Consider the following 13396-nt stretch of genomic DNA (forward strand, 5'->3'; position numbering starts at 1 on the left):
AGAGGGGCCCCAATCCCGAAATCGGCACCTTGGCTCCGCTCACGGGCAGGATACCACCAGTGCGGGTGGGCAGCAGTAATGCCAGGGCAGAGCCTAGGACTACGCTCTCCCTTCCCGACAGCTCCTGCCCCTAACACTGGAGAGAAGCTTCTGCCACAAACACCCATGGTTTGTTCAGACTTCTCAAGACCACAGAAGAGGATTTGGCCCTGGATATTGGATGAGTGAGGAGAAAGGAAAAAGGATGAAGCTGCATTGCAGAAGTTTAGACAACAGGCTCCGCGGCCTGTGGCACGCTCTGGTGAAGCACTGGGTTCAAGGCCAGCAGCTGATGGCCCCAGTGGCTGTGATGAGACATGGACAATAGTCCATGAGGAATTGTGCACCACTCTCTGAACTGCTGCCGCTCTTGAGGACAACAGAAGGCAACTATGCGACAGGAGGAAAGAAGATGCAGCAAATAGGTCAAAGCACTCAACAAGATCTGCCCTGCAGCCCAGGTGTGTTCTTGTAGGTGCTCCAAAGCTGGAGATGCCGACACAGAGGTCCTGTGTTGCCCAGTCCCCTCAGCTCCCATCTGCTCTGCCCCAGGACAGTCTCATCCAGCCCCCTGCTCCCCACATCACAGACTGATACCTCTACTTCAGGCATTCAAACCTCCATCTGGCTTTTTCAGGTTTCTGACCACTGCATTTTTGCTTATGGAAGGAAGTTCTGGAGATTTCAAGGTTGTCTAAACAGGGCTTTCAAAGCTGCCATGCTACCGAAAAACAGAAAAACAGAAAAACGGCAAATGTCATTCAGTTGACTGGAGGATCTTTGTACTACGGGCCAGCTCGTACATGGGGGAGAGGCACGTGGAAGCAAGAGGATGGACTGATAAGGAACAGTCAAGGGATGAAGAGATCCCATGAGCTGACATCTACCAGAGCAGCAGACCCGATAGTCCTGATAGTTTACTTAACATGTCTGTTCAAAAGCTTTGGGAGTCTTGTCTGTGTTAAGTGCTACCAGATGCAAAATCAGCAGCAAGATGAGAAGTGTATTAATAAACTAAGGAGGCACATAAAGTTATTTGAAAACTGAATGGGGATGATGGGGAGAGAAGGGGGAGAATAAAACCAGTTTGTTTTTCCATTAAGGCAATTCAATATTCTCCGGGTGGAGTTACAATCACTCGTCCTTGGGAATTAAATTGAATTAGTGAAACGGTCCTGTTCATCCACAGAATACACAATATAAAGTAGAATATATCTTTTTTTTTTTCTTTATGCCTTCTGCAGGATGGCGCTACCTCTCTGTTCACAGGGCCAGAATAGCTGGCCATGAAATCCTTTTGACCCAGCATGACTTTCAGTGACTGTAACTAACTTTACAGCAGCAGGGAATATATCCTTTTTCTTTTAATTAATACAATTACATTAGGACTCGTTATTGATAATTATGGTGGCTGTTAAAAGTTTCCCCTTTCTTTGCCCACTCCCCCGCCAACTTAAAATCTGCTCCAATATCGTCACAAATTAATGTTTAATTAGCCATCAAGCAGGGCTGATGTTCCCCGCAGAGTATTGCTGCTTGCAGAAAAAATGACAACTAAGAGGAGGTATCGGATATTTCATCATCTGCCTCCAAGGGGAACCATAACCGAAGAGTAACCAATTACCCCAATACAGTTGCGAAGTTTAATCAATGTAGAAACCAAATAGCTCATTAAGTGTCCGCTGCAATAAAGGAAGACCTTCTCACTGACTTGTACGATGTGAACATTACATTATAAAAGATCCCATGGTGATGTCCAAGAGCAAAGACTCCCTTCACCTCCACATCCTGGCCAAGTCGTGATTCTTCCTCTTTCCTTTTCTGGCATAAGAGAAGAGGGAAGAGGAGGAGGATGCCTCCAATGGCACAGGACATGTCTGACAAGCCATGAATTACACACACCTACACACGGGGTAAGCTGTCACACCCAGGCCCTCCCCCCCACGGGATTTACATTCCATAGGGGAAAACCACACCAAACACCAGCTCCTGCCTGGTGCCGTGCCATCCTGGAGCGAGGGAAGTGCAGAGCTGAAGGTGATTTTACTCCTTTCAACACTTCTGGTGAGTCTGGCAGTGAAATACCCTGTCCAGTTTGGAACGGAGCGTTTTACGAACTTGAGAGACGTCCCAGAAAAGCAGAAACTGCTGACAAGGAGACACAAAGAGAGCTCACTTGGTTTCACCTAGGAAGGAGATCGAGTAGCTCGATAGCAATATCTAAACAGCTTAGAAATGAAAACGCCAGATACCACAAGACTGTTCAATCCAGCAACACAGAAAAACACGCAGCAGCTGGGAAGTCGAAGCCAGGGAAATTCTATTTAAAAATAACAGAGATATTCACTTATGCGTAATACTGCAGGTAATTAAATGCTAGAACAAACTTCCAAGATTTCTCCATCTCTTGATGTCTGCGGATCAAGGCTGGATGCCTTTGGTCTGCCCGGGTGACCAGGCGAAGCCTTATCATCTGCGATACGCAGAAGGGCACAGCTGACAATTTAATAGCTCTGCCTAGCCCCCAAGTCGACAGAGGTGAGAAAGCAACAGCACTGCCGCGTTCATAAAGATCTATTGAAATCACTTTGTGTTTGTACCACTTTAACTAAATTTACATGAACAAACTCTATCCCACACAAGACTTTATATTGTGACAGTTAAATGAAGAGCTTTTTAAAAGGGACACGTCTCAGGCAATTTTAATCAAAAAAGATAGGTTTTGTTAAAGCTACCAATTTCAGAAAATTAAGGTTGACTAAAACTGTTTTTAAAAACTCCTTTTGGAATTTAATCATATGTTGGAAACCCATATGCAGCTGCTTGTTTCACCTGCAAAAAGGCTGTATAAAACATGAGCATATGCTTAATTTTACACGTGTGCTTAAGTTCTATCAACTTTAATGAAGTTTAAGCACACAGTCAAGCTCCTCCGAGTTTGAGAAAGCATTCCCGAACATGGGCTGTGAAGCTATTAGGAAATCACCACCGGAAAAAAAAAGTAAAATTAAAATTGGCCAGTCAATTTTCACAGCCTGAATAAGGTCCAATGCCAGCAGTTAAACATATAACATACTTCTGAATTTGTTTGCTTGTTTTGCTGTAATAGGAAGGGGAGCGCGCCAGAGTGTTTGCAAGAATTCAAGAATCTCCCAGTGAACCTGGCAAAATGTCAGCGAAATGGATGCATAAACCTACATTAAAGTCAATGGCTTGGGTTTGGCTTCTGCAGAAATGAGTCACGTTAAAGACCTACTGTATGTTTCTCAAAGCTGAAGAAGGAAAATCTGGACTCTGCCTCAGTCCGCACGTTTTTGGGGCAGTTGATGACTGCGGCCCATGGGGCGGGCAAACCTCAAACAAAGCTGGGGAGACCCTGCAGTTCTGATTCACAGAGGAAAGTCCTTGCCTTCAAGAAGTTTGCAATCTCATTTTCCAAACCATTAGGCCTACTTTTATCTTCCCTTCAAGGCTGCCAGATGCATGTCTGGTATTTGATTTGGCCAGATGACAGTGGGTTTTCGTTCTTTTTTAACAACCACCTCCTCGTTTGGACACCTTACCTTCTACACATTTCCTAAGTGAGAACCTCAGCTGAAGAAAAAGGACGTGAATTACACAGAAAGCTGAACAATGAATAACTTGCACTTGCACTGCCAGAGACCACTGCAGAACCCTGCAGAGAGAATCCCCAGTGTGCAGATCCCTCCCGGGTGAGCTCCAAGGTTTATTTTGGTACTGTCCATATGCAGATAAATGAATGTAAGTTGTTGCTTTCCAATAAGAATTCATCCATCAGAAAATGTGGTGTCCCCAGTACACATTAGACTTCAGGAAAATATCTTTTAACTGTGTTTCTGCTTGGGGCCAACACAGTCACAGAAGCCAAAGGGGATTTACTTCTGTACAGAAAGTATATTCCCTACCTAAACGTCTTAAAGAGGCTCATCCGACCTTAGCACCGATGAAACGCTGCTCCCAGAGGGCAGCTCTACCACCACCCATGGGAAGCGCTGGTGCCTAAACATCTGCAGGGACCTCGGCATTGGCATCTCCTGGGAACACACAGAGGGGTAACGCAGGGCAGAACCAGGGGAAATTGCAGAGACAGGGGAAGGAAAAGGAGAGCGACTCAGGAGCGAGTGGAGTAACAGAGCTGAAGAGGAAGGCTAGACCTGGGGCGTGACAAGACATGAGGCTGTTTCCATGGCACGAGAGAGATGCGTAAATGAGGAGAAGGAGAGGGAAGGAGCTGTAGCTCAGGACTGTCGAAGGAGAGGAGCCTGCACAGCACCTCTGGCAGAACTGTCACTTGCTGGCTTCAGCAACACTTGGAATTGCTACAGCTTTCTCAAACATTTCTATTTTACGTCTCACACCACTAAAAACTACACTAAAAACATCATATGATGTTTTCCAGATGCTCTTCCTTACCTGTTCTTTGTGTGTTAAAGCTAATCAACGTCCTGCATTTTCAACAGCAAATCAAAACTGAGAAATAAAAATTGCTGGGAACTGTCCTACAAAGATGGAGTTTACTGGCAGCAGACACTTAAAATCATGCCTGCCCTTCTGTCCTGGAACAAACTCCTCCAGCTCTGGCTACAACATTTCTCATTGGTATTTCTATCACCTTTCAGCTTGAGCAGTCACTGTGCCGCACACCCTTCGCAGAGGTAACATTTTCTGACAACAAAACCACCTGTTGTGGCAGCTGAAGCTGTTTTTCACCAGTGACGGAAACTAAAAAACAGAGACAGGAATCTGCATTTGAGCCACTTCCATTCTTGGAAATGAGATGCTCTCACTACTTCTCCATATCCACGTCTCATTACTGCCAGGCAAAAGTAGGATGAAGTTTGCCCTGTTCTTTGAACTACTCCGGGGCTGTAAAACTGAATTTAGACAGTCAATTAGATTTTCCAATCAGAATAGCTGTATTTCCTGTCATCTTGTTTGACCAAAGCTCATTTCTGTACCACACTGCATCATAGTACTTAAAGCACCAAAACCAAGGTGGGAATCTGACTCCGTCTGCTCTGTCACGTTCCAGCCTACCACCATGCCCAAGCTGCATGGAAAGGCTTTGACTTTCTAAACCACATCTTCCAACCCAAGCCAGCTTCGTAGAAAAGGCGTAATAATTAGTCTGCTGTTTTTAGAATTCCTTCTTGCTACTGACAGTCTGTTTGTCTTAGTCTCGCTGCTGCATTACAGTTCCCTACTGCAATACAGGCTACCCAGGATTTGACACAGGAGCAACCAATCTTGCAAGAGATCTTTCCTAGGACCTGCTAACCAAACAGATGATTTGAATAGCACTCAGAAATTGGAAGAATGGAAATTTCTTCAATCTTATCTCACTCTCTTCCATCACTCAGCTCATCTGCTTCCATGGGAGAATTCCCACATCTTCATTATCTTTTTATTTTCCCTCTGCTTAATTCTACCTTGGATACAGTAACGCTTTTCCTTCCCTTTTGTCTCTCTCAGGCCGGTACTAGCTCTGACAGGATAAAATTGCCTGCTTTTTCTGCATGCTCTCCATGCCTCCCCTATTACTTTCCACATTCGTGTCTCTATTATCCACGGGTGGATAATCCAGGTTACGGATTAACCTCTCTGCAGGTGCCAGCACTGAACCCGATTCCAGTAGTGTGACAGCATCGCACAAAGAGACGTACCCACACAAGCAGGAGGTGCCCGCCAGGGCTTGTAACCTCGGGCACAGCCCCGGGGGACCACAGCCTGCTGTTTGGACCCAAGCCGGCACATGTGCTAACACTGCCTTATGCTTTAACCTGGGATGGTTTTAGTTTGATGATGTCTGAACATCACAATCAGCAACATCTCTGACCTTTCTGTTTCCTATCACAACTTTTTAGATGGTCCCATACCCTTATTTACATATGATCTGTATTAGGCTTTTGCTTTCTTCTGCTCCCTCACCTCATCACCCGCTGTATGGCAGATTATCAAAAGCCGCTCTGTTCCATCTCCAAAAACGTCTCCCAGCCTCAGTCACAACCCTCCTCCCAAAGAAGGCACGAGTGTGCACCAGTGCAGGTCCTGGCGCATCCTGCGTGCTGTGTTACTATATTAAACAATAACATAACAAATACATTAAATAACACAGTAATAAGCATGATGAAAATAATGAGCACAGTTAACTGTTTGGATCCTTGCTTCCTTTGTAGTCCTTGCCGAGAGGTTTAGCTATTAAAGGCTGTATTGCATTATAACATTGCCAAGATATTAATAGCCAGGCAGAGAGATGAATGGCAGGCTTACACCGTACAATTAAAACTTTTCCAGTTTACCCTTTCAGTAAAATCTGTGGTTTATAATAAGCATCTTTGTCTATTCTGAAGAGAGTAGGGATTGGAAAGTTACATAGATGGGAACAGAGGTTCATTAAAGATTTAAAATAGAATGTGGTTTGGCATTGTAAAACAAACATGCGTATAAGATGGGTTGCATCAAGACCTGCCTGAAAGAAATGCTCAGTGTTCCTTTTCTCTTGTGATCCTCGATCTACTGCTGATGCTACCCGCAGAATGGGATAAAAAAGCAGCAGGGATAAAATGTGCATGTTTGATCCCCAATAACGTAGAGGTCTGCTCTACATCCCCACTTATTATGCATTTCTCATACATATATATAGTGTGTGTGTGTATATATATATATATATATGCGCGTATGAGAAAAACATGCATTTTATCTATCATGCATCCAGACATTCATCAACATATACAGACTTTGTATTGCTGATTGTTCTCACCTTAGTGCCTAGAAACCCCTATTATAGAGCAAACAGATATTGACCCGTAGAGACCCAGTGAGCGTTTAAACATGCAGAGAGCATACATGTTATTTGCTCAAGTCTAATTCAGAGCACAGCACATTCCTGTTTCTCAAACACACGAGGAAGGCAGAAGCAAGGAGACAGATCAAAAGCATTCCTGCAAATCCAAGGTTTGAGTAAGAGGGTTAACATTACCAGGTAATTTATTTATACTGCTGGACACGGCTTCAATTTAGATAAAAGGCAGTTGCTTATCACATGGATTTTAATAAATCAGGTTAGGAGTTTCAGAAACCTGCAAAAGCCGGCTCTCAAATGGCAAGCAATACACAGCGACTATGGCTTTATTTACAGAGTCACTGGGAGCTACTGCTCCTTGCCAGGAGCCAGCCAGCCCTGCCGGCAGCAAGAGCTGCGCCGCGTTACCCACGTTCCTCGCCAGCGAGCACCTACGCCCAGGCCAATAATCCTGATGATTAACAAAATCTAGCACTAGAGGGAGGCTGAACACATGTTCTGCTCTCTTTGGCCTTTTCTGCTTCTCCAAACATTAAAAGGCAGGCGGTTTCAAGCGAGCCCAGCACCCAGGCAGAGCCCAGCTGCCGCGCTGCCGAGCGAGAGATGCGCTATTTAAGGCAGCACCCCCTGTAGGCAAAAATCACATTTTTCCCTCTCCAACTATTTGTCAATATGAGCACCCAAAATAAAAAAATAATAATCATCATAAAAAAAATTCCTCTGTTCCATCTATTTCCTTAGTCGGTGAGTCACAGCCCATGAAGAGGCACCACTGCCGCTGCTCGCTGGGAGGGAGTCAGACAGCAAAATGCCTGGCAACCTCCCTCGTAACAAGGACGGGGCTCTCACCGCTCGCATCTATCAGCACATTCCCACCTTCTCCCAAGCGCGAGTGCTAGGGAGAGGCGAGACAGGTCTCCTCTGAACAGCCTTGTCAAGGAAGGCATGTACGCCTTCAGACCGCATTTCGGCATTTCTGCTCCCAAAATTCCTTGGCAGTAGGAATTTGAACCCTTTGGCTGATTTCCTGCATATCGCAACAGGACAATATGCCCTGGTCCATGAGTCCCATAGGTCTGAATGTGGGAATAGCTCCTGCCCATGTACAGCACAGCACTGCAGGCCCTCCATGCACAGGTGGTTATAACAAGACCTGATGTATTAAACTATTTTATCATAGAACCATAGAATGGTTTGTGTCAGAAGGACTTCAAAGGTCCTCTAGTCCAAGCCCCCCGCCATGGGCAGGGACACCTTCCACTAGATCAGGTTGCTCAAAGCCCCATCCAACCTGGCCTTGAAGACCTCCAGGGATGGGGCAGCCACAGCTTCTCAGGCAATCTGTTCCAGTGCCTCACCACCCTCACAGTAAAGACTTTATTCTAATATGTAACCTAAATCTACCCTTCATGCAACTTTTCAAAGTCTGATTGTTTCTTCACATTAAACCCCATCCTAAACCACTTTTGCACGTCCTTTTTGGTGTACCCCAAATTCTTTCTGGTCTCAGTCACCAATGGTATTTATTCATTAATTTGCAGTTTTTACACTAATGAGGCAGTGCAATGTGGCATACAGAACTGCTCTGGGTCGCAGGAGATCTGGGTCCTATTTTTAGCCTGCCGCTGGTCAGCCTGGTGACCTAGGGAAAGCTCTTGCCCTGCTTCAGCTTCTTTATCAGGGAGAGACTGGTATTTCTTTTGTAAAGTGTTTTGTGGCCTGTCAATACAAAATACACTGATAACAGACAGGGGTTGTTGGGAAAGAGGCAATCTCCCAGCTGAATGCAATCCTCTCCTTTCTGTGTTGTGGTAGCATCTATAGGGTCCCAAATGAAAATCAGACCCACAGTGCAGAAGAAGCACCTGTGGGTAATTAGCAGCAATTTGTATATGCATGTTTTTCCAAGGTGGCCCTTGGCAGTTGAGGGTCACATCTGCTCTGAGCCGCCCAGGTCCTGCCCCGACACCAAATGCTGGGCTCTAAACCTTTCCTTTAAGGAGAACTGGTTATTTCAAAGGCAGTGAAGATCTGAAGCCCCCCCAGGTACAGCTTATCAAGACGCAGCTGTAGCACATGCAGCTCCAGAGTCAGCCTTCCCGGGAACAGGACGCAGGGTAGGGACCAGCTTTTCACAGTCCTCACCCCTAAGCAACCCTGCCTGGCAAGGAAGGAAGGAATTGCCGGCGCCATGAGCAAGGGTCCCTCTCTGTGAGCACACAGGGCACTCGAGAGGTTGCTTATGAGAGCTTTCCACTTTTGCTTTCCCTGGCCTGGGCAGAATGCCTGTTTTGAAACTAGAAGGCAAAAAAATAATAAAAATCTGCCTCCCTCCCTCCCAGATCTATCTATTTCCCTTTGACAAACAGTGATTTCATTTTTCTTCCCGTCCAGGATTACGTTTTTTTTTTTTTTTTCTCTTTTAAACTGAGCCCAAGCCAACGTGGCAAAAGGCTCTTTGCTCATGTCCTTATTTGTCAAACACGCCATCACCGCGCCCTCACCACCATTCTGGGAACAAGCCCTCGCCTTCCCCAGCTGACTTCAGCCGAAGGGGAACTTCCCAACACAACTCTCCCCCAGCCCCAACACACTCTTTTTAAATATAAACGTTTCCTTTTCTCTATATTTCTTTTTAAAGCATTACAGTTAATGTGAAAAGAGTTTAAATTTCCTTTCCCTTTCCTCCCCAGCCCTGCTGTGAATCTGAACATGATGGATCTAAATGGGAAACCAGAAATTACAAGAAAATGCCAGATCTATTGCAAAGGTATTTCACGACCCAGTCCTCCTCTGATTTCCATCACAGCATAAGCACCTCAAGGGAAGTCAGATACTAAAGTACCTTTTTGGATCTGATCCTAAGTGGCCAGCTCCACTGTCCAAATAGAGATCCAGAGATAAACAGGCCTATGAAAACGGGGCATTATTATTTTAACTGCTGCTCTTAAGCTACAACTTAAACTGTAATAATCTGTGCAGCTTTTAGCCATCTGCTAACAGTAACACACGAAATGATAATAAACTAAACATATATATTATGCTGCCCTCATCAACTTAACACCTAGTATAAAAAGCTGTACCTGAAGCCACAGCTCACATATTTCCTAAGCTGTCATCAGCACTCTGCCATCCAGAGAGCAATTTCTGTTGTAAGGGGGCTGATTTGCTGGAACAAATAAATTTCAAACCTTGGAGTTAATCTGGAGGGCTCACACGGGGTCCACAGGGGCTGAACCGCCCCAGACAGCAGCCTCAGATCTGGTCCACACTCAGGAACAGGGTCATCTGCTCCAGCACTTATGTTTAGATACGGGGAAACTGAGGCATGGAAATTAAGTGGCCTGTCATCAGAGAGCAAGTATCAGGCTTGGCTTTAGTTTGTTAGAGCCTGATCCAACATGTGCTCGTGAGATCCATACCTTCAGGCAACCATGTCCTGAGGGCTGAGAAAGGATTCACAGCAGAAGGAACACAGCCACCGTTCGTTCCGCTCCTTCAGCACAGGAACCTCTGTCTGGAGTCGTGAAAACAATTTTGTTCAATGCACAAAGGCATTGAGCAGCTTTCTCCACTGCCACCTGCTCTTTTCCCTCATCTCTTGGGCCTTATGCCTTGCTTCAGCACAGCTTTTGCTGCTCCTGCAAGACAAGGAGCTGATCTTGCAGCACGAGACACCGCTGGCTCCTGACTTAGCCCTGGTTTTTGTCTGCTCCCGATCTCCTTCAGAGGACGGAAGGGAAAAGAAAGGGGACACAAGAGAACAGATTAAAGGCAGAGACGCACGTTTGCTGCATAGAGTACATCTGGGGGTGGTGACAGGCAGGAGTGCTGGAGTAGGACTGGCAGGCTCGCCTTCCTCCAAATGGGGTGCCACTCAAAGGGATCTCACTCTAACCAAGCTCCTGCCAAAACCCAATGCTGTGAACATGGCTCCAGCCCCAGCTTCCCAGACAAATAGCAATTTCATGAGCTCAGCGGGGAAGAGCCGTCCCACCGGGTGGTTCTACCAAGGGGCACGTCCCAGTGACAGCCCTGAGCGGCTCAGGCACATCTTTGAAGGGAGGCATGAGGAGCTGAAGACACAAGCCCCTTCCAATAAACATGGTGAGGTCCTCTCCTTGGGTGAAGCCTGACCCTGGAGAGGCATGTGGGGTGCCACGGCCCCTTCCCACTGCCCAGGCTCCTGCCCAGGCAGCCGTGCAGGCAGCACCCCGCCCTCGCCAGGAGCCTGCTGCTTCGCCACTTCCCAGGGCAGTCTGGAAGCTCCCCTGCTCCCACAGGGTCCACTCTTCTCGGAGAGATAAGAGACAGAACAACACTTGCTGGGGAATTACTTCATTCCCCCAAGGCTGGGAAAAGCCATGCTAGCACTTGGCTAATGTCCCTGATGGCTGCAGCCTTTCCTGGCAAGGGAGAATGCAATCCTCATTAACCCCTTCCCTCTTGAAGGATGCTTATAATGCTGAACCCATTGCAGGAACACGCTGAGGCTTTGTGATGGCATCTGAACATCTCACCACAGGCAAGGGTTGAGAAGAAGCCCACGAGGAAGGGAAATGTTTTCTTTTCACAGAGGCACAAAGTAGATTAATTGACTCTAGAGTTTGTGGCAGGGTCAGGAACTAAGTCAGGTCTCTTGAATCCTGTTCAATGTCTGCCCGCTAGCCTATTCTCAGGTTCAAATCCATCGAGGGACACAGGACTGCCACAACCTTCCAGGGTCATCAAGGGCAGCCCCATGGCTGTGGATTACACAGCTCTCATCAGCCTCAAATCACGCTCACTTTGCTCTCACTGCTCCTCCCAGAAGGCTCTTTCAGACCTTTGCAGCCTCAGTGCTCAGAAACTTTGTAAACACCAGCATGAAGGTACTTCTGGCAAACTCAGCCTCTCCTGTTCCTGCATCAACACTCACCCAGAGCTGAAACAGTTCTTCTCTGGTGCTTATTCCCCAAACATATTTCAGATTCGCAAACATACCCTCTCCTCAGCCTTCCTTTTGCTCAGCTAACAAGCCAAACTCTCCTAGTCTCCACTGGTAAGATCAGCTCCTCACTCCTTGATCACGCTGACAGCCTGTCCCTGCAGTCTGAATACGCCTCTCCTGAATGTGCCTGAGCTAACACAACAGTATCTGGCACTCCAGGCAAGCCGGCGATGTCTGCACAAAGGCGTACATACCTTTCTAAGGTGTTCAAGGTATGACCCTATCCACATAGGCTGTACCGTCATCACCTGATGCGTCTCTGAAGTTGCACTTTCATCCAGATGGCAAATGTAGAGGATCCAAGCCAGCAAAGAGGCAGAGGGAAAGGGTCTCAGTGACATCACTGAAGCCTGGGCCAGGACTTATTTGCTTCACTTAATTTTAGGCATCTAAACAAAGCACTTTTAGGATCAGATTACTGCCCGAAAGTCTCTCCACAGTCCATGGAAGGAGATGGCCCTTCCAGAAAACAACTCATTCTGGGAAGGTTTCACTCCCATTCGCCATCACAAGGCAATTAGTCTTCTAATTCAAGCCGGATGGGAAAAATCCTTTAATAGCCCAGCAAGTTTTGAATGGAAATATTCCCTACTTGGGAAACACAGCTTGCTAAAGCTGACTTGGTTGTTCCTGACACATGACTTCTAACCACAGCACTTTGCCACCTTGTTTTATTATCATCCATTCATTTCCACAATTTTTGGATCAGTTCTGCACAAACGATAAAATTACTGTCTTCTTACCTGCACATTGAAAGTAACGTCATCCAGAGGGGGCGGGGGAGGAAAGGCACCTTGTGATGATGTGATGTTCCCGAGGTCATCCACAGGAGGTGGGGGTGGAGGAAGGAAGTCCCCTAGGAGGGAGAATGAGAGAACTTAGTCTCAGCAGCATTTCCCCACATCATGACATGGATGATCAGGGTGAACCCTGCAATACTCTGCCACTGGTTTTGTGGCACAGGAGGTAACACATCATTTAACCATTAAATGCTCAGCTGCACCCCTCTCTGCTTCAGGAGATGGCTACGACAGCTCAGTAATGTGGGCATATTGCTTAGAGGTGCTCCGACCCTGCAGCAGAAGATGACTTGCCACAAAGCCTGAAGGCACCAACAACCAATTCCACAGACAGAAGCTTGCATCTCAAACCTGCCACAGGCAACTACAAAACTTGCCATAATGAACGCCCTGTATCCAGCCTTGCAATGGATCCCATCCAATTCACCCTCCTTGAGTGCTATATTATGCCAGCTCTTCTTGATCACTATAAAGACAGCATCGGATGCTGTCTAACGCAGAGATTCCCTGTTGCACAGGACACATGGAGGGCTGGAGCTGGAGACCAAAATCTAGACCAGCCCATGTCCTGCATCCCTGCTGCTGGCTGGCAGGCAGCCACACTCTTTGCATCTCCCTCTTCCTAGAGGGGCCTTATAGCTTCATGTAAAGAACTGCTGGGAAGATCTCAGGCTCTTCTCAGTGAGAATGGCCATGTGATGGGCCAGTTGCAAGCTCAGAAGCATCCACCTCTTAACACTGAGG

General features: G+C 46.7%; 1 protein-coding gene across 9 annotated transcripts in view; it reads right to left on the reverse strand.

The window, feature by feature from the left end:
• LPP (LIM domain containing preferred translocation partner in lipoma) overlaps positions 1 to 13396 on the reverse strand; it is a 339264-nt gene that overhangs the window by 167436 nt on the left and 158432 nt on the right. For all 9 annotated transcript variants that reach the window (XM_074593072.1, XM_074593076.1, XM_074593073.1 and 6 more), the window contains one exon: positions 12596 to 12708. In XM_074593072.1, the coding sequence (XP_074449173.1) occupies positions 12596 to 12708 (113 nt within the window). The remainder of the gene's footprint in view (positions 1 to 12595; positions 12709 to 13396) is intronic.

Source organism: Larus michahellis, chromosome 6 (genome assembly GCF_964199755.1).
Source record: "Larus michahellis chromosome 6, bLarMic1.1, whole genome shotgun sequence".
Lineage (NCBI taxonomy): Eukaryota > Metazoa > Chordata > Aves > Charadriiformes > Laridae > Larus > Larus michahellis.